We start from the raw sequence: 20,179 nt of genomic DNA, 5'->3' as shown, positions 1-20,179 counted from the left end.
TGCCTTATGTTGTGAGCGCCTCAGAGCACAGCCCCTTTATGAGGGCTTGGAAAATACCCAGCAAATAGTTGGCAGTACTATAAACAAACAATCAATGTAATACATAGTCAGCAAAACTTTCAGCTCCAGGAAAAATAATTCCTCCTGTTTTATTCAGGATTTTTAGCTTGTGCTTTCTTGGTCTAGCATGCAACAGTAGCCCTGGTGCTATATTTTATGAGTGGCAACCAATTCTGGATGGAAACTTAAGGAAGAGAACCACCTTTCTAGCTGCTATAATTTAAAAAAGCTGTTCTGATGAGTGTCCTAGGACAACCTCTTGCTTGGAATTGAGTGGCATTATCTCAGCTCTCACAGTGCTGCAGAAAAGCATCTGATTCCTGGTTCGGATAATCACAAACATTTGTAGCATTCAGAGGTGCACCATGACCAGTGCACAGAACCCTCGGACTGCCTTGATATAATAGAAACTGGTACCAAATATGGAGAACCTCACCATGAGTGGTTTTATAAACCTGTTGTTTTGGTTTCAGAACCTCTGGGAGTTCTGAAACCAAGGAGAGAGAGACTGACAGAACCAGTGACAGGGCATGGATTCAAGATACCGACCATAACAATGACTGGCTAAGGCCCTTGTTGGAATAATTGGGTCAAAAATACCTAGTTACTGTAGCAGTCTGAAAGGAGCGGGGCATCTTGTGCTGTGGGTTTTTCCTAGCCCTCTCATTTAGCAGCTTCTTGAAGATGCTCCTGGACACTATATTTCACTTCAGTCAGAAGAAGAATGCCAGGGGAGGGGACAAAACAGCCAAGGACCTCTGGCTTGTTGTTTCCAAAATGCCAGGGCCTGCTGCTGAATTTCAGCCTCAAACAAGTGAAGGCTTGCCTGCCACATTACTACTGCTGTAGTCTGCCCTGGTTGCCATGTTTTACTTTGGCCTGGAGCACCACGTGGTCAGAGATCCCTGGCTTAAAGGTTCTGAAAAGCTGGCTTCCACTGCTGCACTGCTGAATCCGTGCCCCCAAATGGCATAAGGCTTGTGTGCCACGTTGCTGCAGAGTGGTGCAATATTGCACAACTGATCCACCAGCAGAAGCCTCTTTGATCTTAGCTGAGCCTGCAACACTGCAGTGTTTTCTCTTGCAATACCATTGTCCGGCAGGGTCCTGTTTTAAAAATATCTTCTCCCTACCAAGGGAGCACCAAGGAGAGGGCGAAAAATAAAAATATACATATCGTCAAAAAAGGTCCTGCGTGGAGACAGAGAAAAGAGACGGGAACTTCCCACATCTTCCAGTGGAGGCAAGACACTGGGGAGTTAGAGAGGCAATTGGTTCTCTAAACAGCTCCACCTGCTGGCAGTACATCCTGAAGCTAGAGAGGGCTTCTTTGGTTAAAAAAAACCCCCAACAAACAGAGAGAGAGAGAGAGGACTCCATGCTTTGAAAAGGAGGAAAAACCCCAGTTGTAAGATGTAGAATACAAATTATGCCCAGATTGACAACAAATCTGGCAAATTTAGCTAGATATAAAAACTGAAAAGGGACTAAAGAATTGGAAATGGCCCCCTAGAACAGAAATTCTGATAAATTTAGCTATAACAGGGGCAGATGGAGCCTCATGATTCAATGGGTGCACTCTACTAAGCGTTTCTTGTTACAGTCAAGTGGGACACTGGTCAGGCTCAGCAGCACCCTCTGCCATGGCACCGTAACCTTAATCCAGGCTCAGCGTGGAGGACAGGGTTTGGAGAATGAGCATGCCCCACACTCACCCAGCACTGGCACGAGGCTGGGCCCAGCACTCCGCTCTGGGCATTGTGACCAGGCATATGGTGTCCCAGCACCACTCAGATTTGTCACTTTAGTGGGGATTAATGATTGCTGTGGGTGCAAATGAACCTATAAAACCCTGAAAAAGCCACTACTCAGGTACAGGCATTGTTGCACACATTGTCTGTAATACTTTTAAAAAACATCCTACTGTGATGTTGCTTTTATATCCATAAATAGGTGCTCAGATTAAATGGTGATTAGTACCACAGAAATGATGATAAATATATAAATGAACTAGGAGATTTCTGATTTTCTTTTCCCATTATGATTATTTTACTATTATGTTTGGCTGGCTTTTTGCTTTTAATTCTAGATATACATACATTAGTGACTGTCAGACAAATGTGAGACTAAAACAGTCATAGTATTCTGTCCATAATTTAAAAAAAATCCCCCAAACCAAGTTTTCTGATGTTAAAGATCTTTGAAATAAGATACTAAGTATTCTTGAATCCATGTATTTCTGGAGTGAATACAGTGCATGTATTGTGCTCCTACACGGTGTTTCTAAAATATTTAGTAAAATGTTATTGAATTGCCTACTAGGTGTGATATATTTATGCAATTATTTCTTTCTTATTTTTGCTGTCTCAGTGCTTTAGTTACAATATTGCCTCCATCTAGTCTTTTATTAATAATTCCCAAAGCATACATTTTGTTATAGATTAATGACTCCAAATAAATTCTCATTTAGTTTTCACAAGTGATTTCTTTTGCCACTGCAAAATGTTGATTTGATTCATAATATAAAAAGACATTTTTGAATTATGAAACACAATACACCATGAGCAACATTTCAGTCTTTCCATTTGCTTGTTAAATATATTAGATTTATTCAACCACTATTTATATTTTATTCACTTAAAAATGTTTCTTAAGCATCAGCTACATAAGAGTTCAAGTGAAATATTCTCTATTCCAAATGATACATTTGTTCTGTGATGTGATTCATAATATGATTCAGTATGCAGTTTTGGAGTTGGACCTCATTATTTAGATCTTTTAGGAGCTCTGATTATAATGTTCAGAATTTAAGAAGGGTAATGCTTAAGTATAGTAATTATGCAAGGACTCAAAACATTTACAAATGCAAACATTTACACTAACTTGCTACAATAAAAGTACAAGATCTGCTGTTTTTTGTGGGGAGAAGCTTGATTTAACTGAACATGAAAAAATTGCAACACATCCTAAATTGAAATATAAACCTACAATTTCTTTCAAGGAGAAAAAACAGATCATCTAGATTTGGAATGGTACTGTTCATATTTTTTATGAGAGTCCAGTTCAGTTTACTAACATATGCAAAAATGGAAACTCAGATAAACTATTAGATAATTTAAAGAGAGGAAAAAAAGCAGAGGGTAACATTTTCAATAGTGCCTAAGTGACTTAGGAGCCTAAGTCCCATTCAATTTGGATGTCAATGTGACTTGGGCGTCTAAATGTCTATGTCACTTTTGAAAATGGGACCTGGGCTCCTAAGTCATTTAGGCACTTTTGAAGATTTTACCCAGAGCCTCGAATCAGTCAAGATTTTGAAATTTTATTGCATCTTCCCTAGCAGACACTAATTATTGTCCAATAATTTTAAAACCTCTTGTTGCCTTCTGCCAAATTATGTAATTCTACACTGTCACTATGTAAAGATGGGTCAGGATGTGGAAATAGGCATTATTACTGGTACACATGATTTCAGCAGGACTTAAATATTTAACCCTCTTTTAGCCAGTAAAAGACTACAGATTATTCACTGTTCTACACATTTCTAATATCTTCGAAATGGCTTTACAAATCTGATCTGTATGTCAGCATATTGACCTCAGATATGGCTGAAAAACAATATGGTTTTGTTGTAATCTCATTCACCTTATGTAACTATAGCAGGGGGTTCTCAATCATCATTGCACCACAACCCCCTTCTGACAAAAAAAAAATACTACATGACCCCAGGAAGGGGGAACGAAGCCTTAGCCCGCCCAATCCCTGCCACCCCAGGTCACAGGCCAGAGCCCCACCGCCCCACAGGGGAAGGGGTGCCAAAGTCCAATGGCTTCAGCCCCAGGTAGGGGGCCTGTAATCTCAGCCGCACTGCCCAAGGCTGAAGCCCTCAGGCTTCAGTCCCAAACAGTGGGGCTCAGGCTTTGGCTTCAGTCCCTGGCCCCAGCAAGTCTAAGCTAGTCGTGGCGACCCCATTAACATAGGTTCGTGATCCACTTTGAGGTCCCGACCCATAGTTTGAGAACCGCTGAACCCTAGTTTTCATTTGTATAACTTCTTGTTCAACTTCCTAAAAATTCACTTCCTGCTTATACCCCACCACAGTTGTTTTTATTTAAATGGAATTGAAGCATGAAGATGTGTAACAGCTGACTATGAAGCTGTCAACAAAAACCTTTTAACAAAAATTACATAAACATGTCAATACATGTAAGAGAGAAAGCTTCTTTTATAAAACATTTCCTTTCCTGATGCTCACAGCTCTTTGATCTGAGTAACAGCAATGTTGTGGCTACATAAGGAAGGAAACTGAAAACAGTGCAACAGTTCCAACAGATCTAAAAAGTACCTCTACAAACCTTGGTTAGATGACCTGGCAGCCTATCAGATTTAAATGCTTTCTATTTCCAAGGTCAGAATGGCATTGAAAAACTAAACAAATGCCAAGTTTCAAGTGTCTGAATTGAATTTGGCCTCATATCAAAATCAAGATAATCATATCGGAATGGCAAAGCTGAAAAATCTTCTGAAATATAAATTACAGTTTCACATTGATTCATTAAACTTAATATACTACACTCAAATGTCAGCAGAGGTGGGGTTTTTATATTAGACCCAGCAAATCCCAAACTATTGATTAAGCAATGAGATGTTACAAGAAAACATTTATAAGTTCATTAAGCAGTTATTATAATAGTTTAAATTATATAACATTTATTTCTAGGAATGTTTTGATTGTCATTAAGAAAGGGCATTGCTTTGGGACATTTGTATTTCTGAATAAATGTGAGGTACATGTTAAATATGAATTCACAAACATTTTGTTAAAACATTATACCATATATATTCGTTCATAAGCCGAATATTTTTGGTAAAAAAACTGACGCATCAAAAGCGGGGGTCAGCTTATAAATGGCTCTACCCCAAAATTTGATGATTTTAAACTCTATGGAATCACTGAATTGAATATCTAATACATTGTCATTGTGTTTACCTGGAGCGTCTGCAGGCATGGAGCCCCTCAGCTCCCTGTGGCTGAGATACACCGTTCCCAACCAATGGCCACAGGGAGCTGAGGGGTTCCATGCCTGCAGATGCTCCAAATAATCAAAATATCCCAATCCGCCAGCGGCTTATCGTGATGGGCCAGGAGCCAAAGTTTTCCAACCCCTGAAATATAGGGTCGGCTTATGAAAGGGTTTTTGGATTTTTATGCTTTGTAGTCTATGGCCAAAAAACTTGGGTGCCTGAAGTGAGGCAGCTAAATCAGTGGCTTGATTTTCGGAGGTGTTATGCAAAATGCAGATCCCAGGGCTTGTCTACACCAGTGCAGTTGTGCCTCTGTAGCACTTAGTGAAGACGCTACCTATGCCTATGGGGGAGCTTCTCCTGTGGGTGGAGATACTCCTCTCAGAGGTAGAAGCTGTGTTAGTGGGAGGGCTTCTCCCGTTGACACAGTGCTATCTGTATGTCTTATGGTGTCACTTGAGTCAAACCTGAGAAGTAAGGAAACAGCTGATAAGGCCAACTATAATCTTGGATACAACAGTTTCCATCTTAACACTTCTTTGTGGCCAAAAGCCAAGCCCAATATCTCCTGCCAGAGACAGGTGTCAGACAGCTCCAATGTTTGCCAAAACTAAGAGCTGTCAGCCCTGCTATTTGCCAAGAACAGGAACTGATTGTTCTTAATGCTTGTAGTTGAAGGAAGGTGATCATAATGTGAAACGAAGGGCTGCAAATCTGTCCAATTTCCCCCCACAGTCTGCTCATAGGGTGAGGGAGATAGGTAATGAGAGGAAATGACGCCGGAGCTCTGTTCCAGAGGTTCCCAAACTTCATTGCACCACGACCTCCTTCTGACAACAAACATTAATACAGGACCCCAGGTGAGGGTACCCAAGCCTGAGTCTGCCCAAGCCCCACCACCCCAGGGTGGGGGGCAAAGCCAAAGCCCCCTCTCACCAGGCCAGGGGGCCAAAGCCGAAGCCTAAGGGCTTCAGCCCCAGGCAGGGGGCCTGTAACCTGAGCCCTGATGCCCAGGGCTGAAGCCCTTAAGCTTGGGCCCTGGGCCCCAGCAAGTCTAAGCCAGCCCTAGCGACCCCATTAAAATGGGGTCACAACCCACTTTGGGGTCCTGACCCACAGTTTGAGAACCACTACTCTTTTCCATCATGATTGCTGCTGCTGCTGGGAGGATGAAGGGCACCAGATGCTTTTCATATACCGTATTTTTCCATGTATAAGACGCCCCCATGTATAAGACGCCCCCACTTTTCTAACCCCAAATTCAGGTTTTTGTTTTTTTTTCTCCCCTGCTTTGCCGCTCCGGCCATGCCCCAGGTTTTTTTGTTTTGTTTTCTTTTCCCTCCAGCCGCACTGCAGCTGTCCCCCCCGACTTTGCTGCTCAGGCCCAGGAAGAGGACGCGGAGGTAGGGGTAGAGGGAAGGAGGAGGGCCGTGCGCCCGGCTGGTCTCCGGCGGCAGCCCTGCCTGGCTCCTGCTGCGTCCCTCCCCGGCCGCGCGACTCCTGCCGCCCGGCTCCCCGGCTCTCCCGGTCCCCAGCCGCCCGGCTCCCCAGTCGCCCGGCTCACCGCGTCCACAGCCGCCGCAGTGCCCGGACCGCACTACCGGAGCCGGGCACCCGGGGACGCGGGGAGCCGGGGAGCCACCCGGCTCCCCGTGTCCCCGGCTCCCCCGGTCCCCAGCCGCCCGGCTCCCCGCATCCCCGGCCGCCCGGCTCCGGTAGTGCGGTCCGGGCACTGCGGTGGCCGCGACCCCACCTACCCGGATGCCCGGCTCCGGACACTGCCCGGCCCCGTGCTCCCAGCTCCAGCCGCGGATGGATTGTAGCGCCACCAGCCACGTGCAGGCAGCGCGGTAAGGGGGCAGGGAGGGGGTGTTGGAGAGAGGGCAGGGGAGTTCCGGGGTGGGGGGGGTGGATAGAGGTTGGGGGGGTCAGAGGGCAGGGCACAGGAGGCTTACTTCCGTGTATAAGACTACCCTCAATTTTTAGGCTAAGGATTTTAGGAAAAAGTATAGTCTTATACACGGAAAAATACGGTAACAGTTAAGCCACTCCTCCTTGTGAGGAGATGGCCCCAGAGTCTTTCTACTTCAAGTATTCCTGCCAAAAGGGGGCCGTAAGCCAGGGTGCTGAAACAATGTGTATAGTGGGGGTGTTGAGAGACATTGAACCAAACTGTAAACCTTATATATGATGGAAACCACTTCAAGCCATGGGGTGTGGCAGCACCCCCAGCACCTCAAGTTCCAGCATTAATGTTTTCAGCTAAAAATTTAAATAGCACTTGTCTCTGAAGATAGTAACAGTGAATGTATTTTCATCAGTCTTTGGGTTTAGGAAATACATCACTTTCTCAGCACTTAACAGGAATTTTGCTGTCTTAGAGGAGTAAAGACCCTCAGCATGAGGAGTCTAATATATATGGAGATATACCTATTTCATAGATCTGAAAGGTCACTGAGTCCAGCCTACTGCCTTCACAGCAGGACTAAGTACTGATTTTGCCCCAAATCCCTAAATGGCCCCCTCAAGGACTGAACTCTCAACCCTGGGTTTAGCAGGCCAATGCTCAAACCACTGAGCTATTCCTCCCCCTATCTTGCGCCTCCTTGTCAAAGTGATTCAGCTGGAGGCAGTGAATCAAGTTAAGAATCAGTTTTGACCGTGCCCTTTCCAAGCAAAGTCCAGTGTATTGGTCATGACTCAGAACTTGAAAAATGTATGCAAGCTACATCCGTTTATCTCGTAACAATCTTGCAACTTTGAGCTGGACAAATAATGGATTTTTTTGTTTGCTGGCATTTCTGAAATTTTTTTTTGAAAATGCTTTAGCTTTAGGTCAAATCGAAAATGAGTTTTTTGGCAAATCTGAAAGTAAAAAAAAATTTGAGTCACGTTAAAACAAAACTTGGGTGGGCAGAGAGAACCTCTCTTACAACCTTTAGCCCTGTGGTTAGGCCACTCACCCGGGATGTGGGAGGCAATTCCCTCCTCTGCCTGACATGGGGAAAGGATTTGAACTTGAGTCTCCCACAGTGCAGAAAGTGTCTTAGCCACTGAGTTATGAGATATTCTGGGGTGGGTCCGTCTAAGCCTCTCCTGTTGAAACTGCCACATTTTGTATTAAGAATTAAATAGTCATCAGAGCAGGGACTTGAACTTGGGTCTCCCACATACTACGTGAATGCCCTTAACCCACAGGCGGCGGGTGTAATAGCAGCCACCAACCCACCACCTTTCAGAATGCAGATGACTGGGCCGTCGCGGCCCCATCTGTGCTCTGCCTTTTCCTGTCCCTGCTCTGTCCCCACAGGTCACCACTGCCTGCCCCTGTCTGAGTCCCTCCTCTCCTCCACCACCCCCCGAGAGGCCATCACCACCTGCCGTGTCCCTCCTCCTGGAAAAAGGGGCTTAGAGGAGAGGGAAGAGCAGGGGCGGGGAGCATGGACGGGGCCATGGTCTGGGAACTGGGGGGAGCTTCTGGCACTCGGGCCAGCCTCCCCAAATGCGGGAGGCACGTGCCGCCCATGCCTTAACCACTAAGTAATAGAACCATTCTCATTGTCTTTCTCTGACTGAATGACTATTCATTGTCATTCACAGTGGCAATTCCTATTAATTCATAATGGGGTCTCACACTTTCCAGGTGAGTACCCTGATCACAGGCTAAATGTTCTTGTATAAGGGAGATCCTCCTCCACTCTTCCCAGCATTTTGTGAATCTAATCCTGTGTTTCTATCAAAATGCCTGCAGTCAAAACACAACATTTCAAGCTGGATTGAAATGAAATGTTTCATTTTGATATTTCTGAAACATTCTGATTTTCTCAGTTTGGCTCTAACTATTAAACTTGACATGAATTCGCTAATTGTTTTGGGTTGACAAACTGCATTTTTTACAAAAATTGCCCTGCTTTACCTGTGGGGCTAAATTATTGCAATTTCCTCACCGTAGGGCATGTGTTTCTGTGTATATGTTTTCCTCCTCTCACCCTTTTCTTAGCAAAGACCTTTGAGGGTGGGAAATGGGTTTTTCTGGTGTCCATAAAATGAGTAATGGCTGATGTTTAAATACATCAAAACCATTTTTAAAAAATGACTGAAGTATGACTAAGTGCACACTAGAGTCGCTTTCCATAAAAAATTCTTGGACATAATCCATAATATAACTAGGATTGGCAAAATGTACAAAATATCAAACAGTAATACAACTACCATCTACCAAAAAGGTATGTGATCAGTCACAGCATAGTAAATAAATTCAACAATAAAGTGAACCCAATATGTTTTCAAGTCCTTTGCCTCTTTTTCCCTCTCAAAACAGTTCTCAATGAAGCAACTATAAATTACTGGCCTGAGAGTAATTGACTTAATTTACTTTGGGACACTGGGCTGCACTATTTGTTCCCACCCCCATTATAAAATATGTGAGGAAATGAAAACAAGTGATCATCCTTAGTAATCAAGAGCAAATTTAAGTAAAACTTTTCTGTTAGTAGCTGACGTGAAATAAAACACTTCTGTTCTATAACAAGGCAGTCAAAAAGCTGAATACGGGGAAATAGGTTTAAGTGGTTGGAAGTAAATATGGCTCAATTTTTTTAGTTCTGAGGCACTACAGTGTAAAGCATATGATGTAATTTAAAGAACCCTTAGGAAAATTTGTGCTCTGCTTAGACTGCCATGTTATGAATTTACTGGTGATTCTGAGACGTTTTCAGAAACGGACCATAACACCGAGACTACAGATTTATTCCTTTGAAACATTCCCTCCCTCAACCTTTCTTCAAGTCATCCAGTGAAAATAAGAAAAGAAAATACAAAGTAATAACAGAAGTGTTGGGAAAATCAATTACTCAGAAAATGTATAATGGGATTCTCAAGGGACTCTAACCAAGCATGAGTGGTATCATAGAAAATTCTTGTACATCTAGTATTACAGTATAAAAGAGGCATTAGTCTTAAACTCCATTTACACACAAGAGATTCAGCATGATAGCCAGACCACAACCTGTAGACATAATTGGCTCAAATTTAGACCCTTTTAAATTATACCATAAAATATATACATTTATACTTAAAATCCCTACAAAAATACATTTTAAGTAATGTGTTTTGTTTTACTTCGTCTCAGGCAGGAAGAGAGAGAGATGTAAGGTTTCCATTCTGTCCTTTAACTCAACCCACTGTGCCTCAGGCAGTGCCCAGGAGTTAATGTTTCTTGCATTCCTGGGCCCTGATTCTGCAAGCTGTTCTGCATGTGGGGCTCTCTATGGATGCAGGGAGTCTGCCTGCACAGAACAAAGTAGACTAGAGCAGTTCAAGTGGAGCTTATTCTTTGAACTGGAAAAACACTACTTAGGGTATGTCTATACTGGCAGAGTTACAGCGCCAGTCAGAGAGTGCTGAAGGGAAACCGCCGTTGTATGTCCACAGAGTCAGCTGCCTGCGCAATAGTGTGTTCACACTTGTGGCACTTGCTTTGTGGGATAGCTGCCCAGAGTGCACCGCTGCATCTCTTCCTCTTCTGCTGCTAAGCATTGTGGGAAGGCAGAGGGAGTTGCAGGGCATTCTGGATCCTGTCCCGATGCCCCGTGATGCATTGCTTCGCATCCCAGCAATCCCTGTGCTTCCAGCTGCATTTGATGCCATCTTTCAATGGTTTGTGTACTGCACACTCTGCCTCTTCGTTCTGTAGGAATGGATCCCACACTGTTGATCAATATGCTGGCTCACTCTAACACGTCACGAGTGGCAGTGGAGTTATTCCTTAAATTACAAAGGCAAGAGGAGCTCGACATTGATCTCGCCATGCATAGTAGCTACGACAATAGATTGCTTGTGTCATTCACGGAGATGCTGATCACAGTGGAAGGCCACTTTTGGGCTCGGGAAACAAGCACTGAGTGGTGGGATCACATCATCATGCACCTCTGGGATGATGAGCAGTGGCTATAGAACTTTCAGAGGAGGAAAACCACATTCATGGGATATTCATGGGACTGTGTGATGAGGTCGCCCCAGCACTGCGACGCAAGGACACGAGAATGAGAGCTGCCCTGTTGTTGGCGAAGCGCGTGGCGATTGCACTGTGGAACCTGGCTACTCCAGACTGCTACTGATTGGTTGCTAACCAGTTTGGAATGGGTTGACGGAAGTATGCAGGGCCATTAATTGCATCCTGCTCCAAAACACTGGCCTGTTCAGGAAGCTGCAAGCAGGGACTTTCTTCCCGGACCAGAAGATCACTGTAGGGGAAGTTGAAATGCCCACTGTGATCCTGGGAGATCCTGCCTACCTCTTAATGCCGTGGCTCATGAAGCCATACACGGGGGCACCTTGACAGCAGCAAGGAGCAGTTCAAGAGCAGGTTGAGCAAGTGCAGAATGGCCGTTGAGTTTGCTTTTGGACATTTAAAGGCCCATTGGCACTGCCTATAAGGGAGGCTGGACCTGGCTGATGACAATAGTCCTATGCTTATAGCCGCGTGCTGTATGCTACATAATATTTGTGAAGGGAAGGGTGAAAGCTTCTCAGGGCTGGACTGCTGAGGCTCAGTGCCTGGAGGCTGAATTTGAACAGAGACCAAGGCCATTAGAGGGGCACAGTGCGGGGCCATAAGGATCAGCAATTTGAAGCTGAAACCCACTAATGTTTGTTGTTATGCTCAGGAGTGCAGCGCTTGTAATGCTAGGAGGTGACTGTGATTGGTGCAGATGATGCACTATGAAGGTGTAAGAAAATTGCCTGTTGCTTTGCAAGGCCCTTTTTGCTTTCAATTAATGGAATAAAGATTGCTTTTAAACCAAAACATTTCTTTTATTAAAAAACAACAATCTGAGGGGAGGGAGAAACAAAAAAACACATCTGCACTGAGGGGGATAGGGGAAGGGAGGGTCCCAGGAGGAGGCGGGGTCCTGGGATGATTAAAGATTTGTGTATGTCCAGGTATCATATCCAACCTTCTCCTCTGAAGTCCAGTGCAGCAGGTACTGTACTTCAGCAGGGCTAAACTACAGAGGGCCGGGTGTTGAGTGCAGTGGGTACCGGGAGTCCGCAGGGCTGGACTGTGACAGGGCAGGAGTGGAATGCAGCAGGTATAGACTGGAGCCAGGCGGTTGATAAGAATGTGCTGGAATTGTCTGGAGAGCGCATGGGAAAGAGTTTTGCGACAGTGGCTGCAGGGGAGGGGGGCGCGGAGCTGCTCGGTTTGCAGTGCTAGTAGCGCCTGGAGCACATCCACTTGGTGCTCCATAATGTTTAAGGCCGCATGTCTTTCTGGCGTGTGCCATGTTCTCTGTTTGGTCCCTCTTCTCGCTGTCCCGCCACTCCTCCAATTCCTGCTTCTCGGCAGCAGAGTGCATCATGACATCATGCAGAAATCCCTCTTTAGTTCTTCGTGGCAGCTTTCTAATTCTGTGCAGCCGTTCAGCCGGTGATAACAAAGAGGGAAACTGGGCTCCCAAAGTCATATCTGTGAAGCCAAAATGCAACATTTTACAGAAGCAGTATTGTTTGCAACACACGGACCACTGATTCAGTGATTTAAAACACAGCCAGTACTCACATACCTGTCACTAACTGGCTGACCCCCGGCAAGCACACATGAGCCACAAGATCCCCAAGATGGTGAATAACTGCAGGGGCAGGGGAAATCAGCATTCCAGGACCGTACTGTACACTGGGCATGTGGCTCTTGGGGAGAGCCAGCACTGTAGGGGGGGCCTTATAATCATTACTGTCCCCACATTTTCCACAGGCTGTGTTCATTATGGAAGATATCTCACTACTGAGGGTAAACAGGGAATCAAGTGAAGGTCTTCTCCAAGCCTGTAGCTGTGTGCAGCAATGGTCCCACCACCACCCCTGTGATGGCAGAGTGGTGCAGGAAAGTTACTCTTAATGGGGCAAGAAACAAAGCAGCTCTGCCAAGGAACCTGCAGCCGTGGATTGCCCAGTATCTCCATGAGAGTTTTGTGGAGATCTCTGAGGCATGAAGTGAGGGAATCAATCAACACCCTGTTCTGCTGCTCAGACTAGCCATGTGGTGGTACGCGCATCATACAGACACAAGCCTGCTTTCTGCAACCCTCTTGCCCCCAACAACTCACTTCAGTGATTCCAGAAAATCAAAGCCACTTACCAGGAGCCTCCTCTCCTGTTTGCGCTTCGCCAAGCCCTGCCAGCTGTGACTGGCTAGCCTCCTACGGGGTAGAGAAGAGTTCCTGGCAGCATGCTTCTCTGACCATCGATTCGTCCTCTGCCTCTGGATCCCCCTCCCCCTCCACATCCTGTCCAAGATTTTCTTCTCCTGGTTCAGTCCACTCTTGACTGGCACGTGAGCTACTGAAGTCTCCACTGGTAGGCGTTACGTAGCTGCTTCACTTTGACTCTGTACTGCAGTGTGTCCTGGTCATGACTCCTTTGTGTCATGCATTGTGAAATTTGTCCATTGGTATCATAATTCTTACGGCTGAAGTGCAGCTGGGACTGGACAGCCTCCTCTCCCCAAATGCTGATGAGGTCCAGCAGCTCAGCATTGCTCCAAGCGGCGGATCGCCTGGTGCATGCAGCAGGCATAGTCACCTGGAAAGATGCTCTGAGACCACTGGACGCATCAACGAACAAACAGGAAGGGGACTTTCAAAATTCCAAAGGAATTTAAGGGGTGGGGCTCACAGTTGGTCACCTGAGGGCAGGTCAGTAGAGTTCAAACTGATGACCAGAGAGGCAAGAACAGGCATTGTGGGACACCTCTTGGAGGCCAATCGCGGCACTATAATCGACCAGGGTGTCTATGCTGGCGCAGAAAGCTGTACACCTCATGTCTCTTAGTTTCTGGGTATTAAATGGCTTGGCAGTGTGTACATCTCAGGAGTTACAACACAGAAAGCTGTTTTACTGTGCAGAAACTTGCCAGTGTAGACAAGGCCTTATATACTTGTGTCTTTAGGCACCCCAATAAAAGGAAAAAGCAAGTAACTCCCACTCCAGTGTCTTCATTATTCCCAGTATATTGTTTGAACAGAGCTGAGTAAAAAGCTGAATGGACATGTTTTCTTCGTTTGTAAAACAAGTAGGCAAGGTCTTAAATTTAAAAATATAATATTTAAAAAAAAAAACTTTTCCAGTAAGGCAGCAAATTTTAAATACCAAACAGAAAAAAATCTATATTATTTGTAATCTTAGGGTTAAAACTTTAAAGTTATGACATTCACAGTTAATGTTTCCATTCTGTCTTTAACTTATCATTGTGCGTTTGTATTTCTGGGATCTCTGAATATTGAAAGTTTTGGTATAGTACAGAAATTTTGCTATTACAGTTACTTGGTGAAATTAACAGGAAATTCTATCAACGTAAATTTGTAAAAACACAGCAAATGTACATTTTTCAGCAAAACACTCTACAGTTTTTCATTACATAAATATGTCTCTAACAATCAGAAAGATTATGTGAGGCAGATGGCTGAAGAAAATGTTTTTTTAAGTTTAAATTAATTATTTTTTATTTCAGTAAAGGAGCTTGCGTCCATAACATATAAGATTAATCAAACTAGATCTCCTCTAAAAGCTCTTTAGTAAGGTGGTAAGTTCTTACACAGCACCTATCACATCAGCAGATTTCCTTACATGAAAGCAACAAGTTTTTTAAATAAGAATTTCTTGTGGCTTAAGAAAGTGGCTGCTTGGAGATATAACAGTCATTGTAGGATACAGATGTGACAGACATTGTGGGAAACCTCTAGTATATTAGGGAATTTAAGGGGGATACATTTGGATCTTATGATTATAAAGTCAGTCTCTGAACTATATTAGTTTCAGGCCCACCCCTGAAGTCTAATGAAAGAAATGAACTTGCAGGAGTCTCTCCTCTGATCTGGCCCACGAGAGACTTTCAGGGGCTTCAGAAGATAAAGTAGGGTTGTGGGATTGAGGGTAGAGAGCAGATGCTATTTAGCAAAAAATATTATACAAATATCTTCAGTGATTTCTGTTTTGTCATTAATTTCTGCTTGGGGAATATTTTCAAAGGCAAACAATTAATAAGAAAGAATATCAATTCCAATAAGTGAAACGTGTCACGGAAAAAATACCAAACCAAAACCAGCTCACAATGTTCAGGAACTTACAGACTCTTTTCTGCCCATAGTTTTGCTGTGGGAACGAGAACGGGAGATGGTACTGAAAAAGAAATCTTTCTTGGATGCAGACAAAGGAGGAGATTCTGTGTATTCACGTCCTGCAGACAAGCTCTCTATGCTTGGAGATGAACTGACATTTTTTGAACTTTGGCCTGTAAAACAAGCACAGAGCAACAAATCATTAAATCAGTGGAAAAGTGCTCGATCAAGTACTTCGTGTCTCAGGGTATGTATACACTACAGCAGTAAGTCGACCTACGCTACGCAACTCCAGCTACGTGAATTACGTAGCTGGAGTCGACGTACTTTAGGTCAAGTTACCACGGGGTCTACACTATGAGGGGTCAAAGGGAGATTACTCTTCTCTTCAGGGGTAGATTACAGGGATTGACTGGAGAGTGATCTGCAGTCAATTTGGTGAGTCTTTACAAGACCCGCTAAATCGACTGCCGGTTGTTCGATCTCAGAGCGTTGATCCCTGCCATAGTGTAGACCTGCTCCCACGTGTTGCTCACTGAGATTCATAAGCAGATCAACACAGAATGAGATTTTGCAAAATTAAAGTGTCTGTATGCATTGTGACATATGGAGAACTACTCTGACATACAGGCCTCTGTATATTTCTAATGAGAAAGCATAGAAAAACAACACCAAATCTTAATAAGCACATATGATACAAATTACTAAGGTACCACTAGGTATGACACACATAATTAATATGAGAAGATTGATGTGAAGCCTTCAGTCTTACACACAATATGTGGTGGGGGAAAAGGGATGGAAATGGAAAAGATTTTTTTGTTTAATGAATTCATATATATAAGGTTGTGAAGAAAGACTTTTATGATGTTTTATTTTCTACTTTTCTTCCATCATTGGGAGTTGTTCTGCATGACTATAGCTCAAGTACTAGGATTGAGAATTAAGAGCCCCTAAGAAAGGAACTAAGATGCAAATATTTTAATAGATGCAAATCAGTTTAATCTTCTTGCACCAATGAGAAACAAACAGAGAATATGGTTGATTTCACTTTGAGAAGTTACGCCAAATTCATAGGAATTAGTTCCAACTCTCAAAGACTTTCCTTTATAAATGTTACTATCATTTGTTTCAACAGGTCCAGAGAAATCCATACTAACTTGCATTAAGCTTATTAGGGATGCTAAATAAGTATAAAAAGAAAGTCAATTCTCCCTTCTGATCCGCTAGCCCCCAAACTGTATTTTCTATCTTAGTGATGCAGAGCTAACACATACATTTTTTATATTCTGATTGTATCTTCCTATATGCCTGTGCAGCATCAAGCACACCAGGCAGTGCTATAATACATAATTAAAATAAAATAAAATAAAATAAAATAAATTGAATTCACAATATTATGGAAAGGTTGAGCATATAAGCTCCTGGCTCTTCAACTCATAATAAAATTTGAAATATAAATATAGGGCTCGTCACCTGTTACACGCTATCATTCATTAGGCGCTTAAAGCCTATGGATATGTCTACATTGCAATTAGACACCGCAGCTGGTCCGTGCCAGTTGACTTAGGCTCCTGGGGTTTGGACTGCAGGGCTGTTTAACTGCAGTGTAGACTTCCAGGCTCAGGCTGGAGCCTTGGCTCTAGGACCCTGAGAGGTGCAGCCCGAGCCTGGAAATCTACACTGCAATTAAATAGCCTCACAGCCCAAGCCCCACACACCCAAATCAGGTGGCATGGGCCAGCACGGGTTTTTAATTGCAGTGTAAACATACCCTACGTCTTACTCTGCCCATTTTCTCTGAAGCATAGTTTAGAAATATGCAAATCAGAATATTGAAAGAAAGCTGAGTACACCCAATGGATTTTATACTCTGCCTCATAACAGCTGATCCAAACAATGTTCTCAACAGCTGAGCTGAAGCATTTTGAAGATAAGGAGATGCGAGTTCCAAAAAGGAAATATTTATTTCCACTGAACATTATGTAAAAACAAAACAAAACAAAAAACAGTTTATTTTCACTTGCCTAATGTTTGCATGGCACTATGACACGTGGAGCTACACTTCTCCAAGTCCTATGGATTTTTTGTTTAGTGCAGTGGAGATAAAAATTTCAAGGTCCCTGAGTTCACAACAGGTAAGGTATTCAGGGAGCTAAGACAGCTTTCATCTCTACCGCTGTGATTGATAAAAATGAAATATGACAGTGGTTTTAAGAGAACACCACCACCTACAAATAATAATATAGAAGATGTAGATCAAGAGCTTCTCTGCTCCCTGACTCATATCACTCAAGAACAAGGAGACATTCAATGACATTGAGAGGTAGCAAATTCAAAACTGAAAAGGAAAAACTACTCACACAGTGCATAATTGCCACATGATGATGTTTAGGTCAAGAACTTAACCAGGATGGAAATCTAGAGTTATTACAGTTAATGCTGATCACATTTTGGGAAGAAATATAAAAATCTCATGCTTCAGGGCTTAAACCACTCTACAACGATCAGAGATTAGGATGAGGCCTTCATAGGGGGCAATTTACTGTGGGGTTTCTTGCACCTTCCTCTGAAGCATCTGGTGCTGGCCACTATCAGAGAGAAGACAGTGGATTAGATGGCCCACTGATCTGATGCAAAATGACAATTCCTATATTACCAATAGAGTTAGCCTTGGCAAGAAACAAAAACGTTTATTAGGTCCACAGGGTTGCTTTTAATATTGTTTATTTAAAATATTAATTTAATAGCCCCATAACAAAAACAACTAATATCCCCATTTTAATTAAGTGATGTACTGCCACTAGGGTTGCAAAGATGAATTGGGATGGAGGATAAAAGCGGAGCTAGGGTTTTTAAAAAAGCTTTTTTAAAGGTGCATATGGGAAAGTGAATCTAGTATGAGGGGCACAAAATCCTAATTTGAAAGGAAAGTTAAATACTATTGCAGTGAAAAAAGTGATAAAATGCCATGAGAAATTATGGACCAGAATTCTTTTAAGTCTTCTGTAATTATTTTCGCTCTCACTTCTCTTTTCTGATTTTGCTGCTTCTGTGAATTGATATATAATTAGGACCCTACTTGAATCATGGGATGATTGTCAAATAATTGCAGCTGAGTTGTGGACAAGACATTGAAAATGGCAGAAAAGTAATACTTTTATTGCAGTAATTTGGAAAAGCCAGAGAAAACCTATTTCAGAAAAATTTGCTGGAACAATATAAACATTCAAATACGACGTTATGCCTGCTACTTTTTTTGATAACCAAACATTTTGGTGCATCTACATTACAGTCATTAATGTGAAGGGCTCCCTCTGTCAGCCCCGGGTGGCTGGGGTCCTTCTGTTAGCGCCAGGTGGCTGGCGGCCAGTGTCCCGCTGTCAGGCACCTGGTTGACAAAATGGCGGTGGAATCCTAATATTGCGGGATCTGCAATTTCTGCAATATCACAAATTAGGTAGGGCCTTATATTTGATTTCATGCATGCTTACGCCTGTGAATTCAGTGTACACTACAGTCATCACATTGGATGGTCAGCTATTCTGACTGTGAATCCCTTTTGTTTTACTAACCTCTATGATATCAAAAATTATTCACACAAAGGAAGTGACCTGCATGCACAGGTATAAAGTTACTCACTGGTTTTCTGGTAAATCTCCTTACAATCTGCCCTTGATTTTACAAAAAGCTTATTGCTGCTTCAACCTTCCATGTCAATTTCACTCTTGCATATGCTATATATAATTGCATACAGTTACTAGCATGGTCTGAATTTTGTAATGGTTGTTGCTTAAACTATTTTGAAAAATTTATCAACTCCCTATCTGTGGTTAATCACATTCTTCTGTCCAATATGGATTGCAGTTTTACTCCTCGAAATGTGTTCCCATAATAAATCTACACCACACAACATAGAGATAAAACAATAGAAAACTACAATAGAAAACAAAGTTAGAAAAGGCTGTGGAAAGCAAGAGAGAGATTAAGATACCAAAAAGCCACATGGAACATTAACACCACAGATTAATAAAAATTAAAAGACTAGGGAATACAAGTCTACTTTTTGTTATTATATATATTTAGAAAATAGATTAGCACTGTCCAGTGTCATCTAAGGCCTCGATCCTAGAATGAGGTCCACCAATGCAAAGTCTCCTAGACGTCCAAGAGACTCTGGCTGGCTGAGTCCCATTGTAGAGTTCTCAATAGCATTCTGATACTTGCAATATGTACTGCACATAATACTGGGTTTAATTTTTTGATAAAATTATAGTTTTTCTTAAAGAAAAAGTGTAAACCCAAACAAACATGTGATCTTGGGAAGACGCGTCAAATGAAAACACTATTTAAAAACAAACAACTGGATACATTGAAATCTTGTGTCCTGGCCAATTCTTCAGACAACAGTAAATAAGACACCACACACTGCAGAATCAGATGATGGGTAATTGAGCAGAATGCAGGGAAGATTGATTTGAATGTTCAACAAGCTTCCTGGGGGGTAGAAAAGGTGATGAATAAACCTTTTCCCACTTTTCCCCATATTCCCTTTAATCTCCTTTTGCCTTCCTCTCCCTCATTCCCCCTCAAGTCTGTCTCCTTCTCTCTACATTTCCCAACACTGACCTCACCCTGCCTTCTGTCTCTCAGAGCTTCCTGTCCCATCCTCTAACACATTCCCCCCTCCCTGATGCACCCCCAGTTTCCACTGTCTGCTCAACCTTTCAATGGTCACTAAGCAGCCACCATCTTTCCTGAAGGCAGCCTGGCTTCAGCCCCATTGGAAAGTGTGGGTGTGGGTGGCCATCTTTGAAAGCAGAAATTATAAAATTACAAGAACCTTTAAAAAGGGTCATATTCCTCACGATTCGACAAAGCTGCTATTTTTCTAGCTGCTTTACTGAAACAAGAGAGGCTTCAGGTAGCATGCTGAAAGTTGCACATTAAAATGTAATTGTCTAAATAAATGAATG

The 20,179-nt window shown here is 43.0% G+C and overlaps 1 protein-coding gene across 15 annotated transcripts in view; it reads right to left on the bottom strand.

The window, feature by feature from the left end:
- TBC1D5 (TBC1 domain family member 5) overlaps window positions 1-20,179 on the bottom strand; it is a 503,676-nt gene that overhangs the window by 56,500 nt on the left and 426,997 nt on the right. For all 15 annotated transcript variants that reach the window (XM_045005374.1, XM_045005379.1, XM_045005375.1 and 12 more), the window contains one exon: window positions 15,213-15,376. In XM_045005374.1, coding sequence (XP_044861309.1) covers window positions 15,213-15,376 — 164 coding nt within the window. The remainder of the gene's footprint in view (window positions 1-15,212; window positions 15,377-20,179) is intronic.

The sequence above is a fragment of the Mauremys mutica genome, chromosome 2 (assembly GCF_020497125.1).
Source record: "Mauremys mutica isolate MM-2020 ecotype Southern chromosome 2, ASM2049712v1, whole genome shotgun sequence".
Classification (NCBI taxonomy): Eukaryota; Metazoa; Chordata; order Testudines; family Geoemydidae; genus Mauremys; species Mauremys mutica.
The sequence above is the reverse complement of the archived record's forward strand: the minus strand, read 5'-3'. Positions and strand labels throughout refer to the sequence as shown.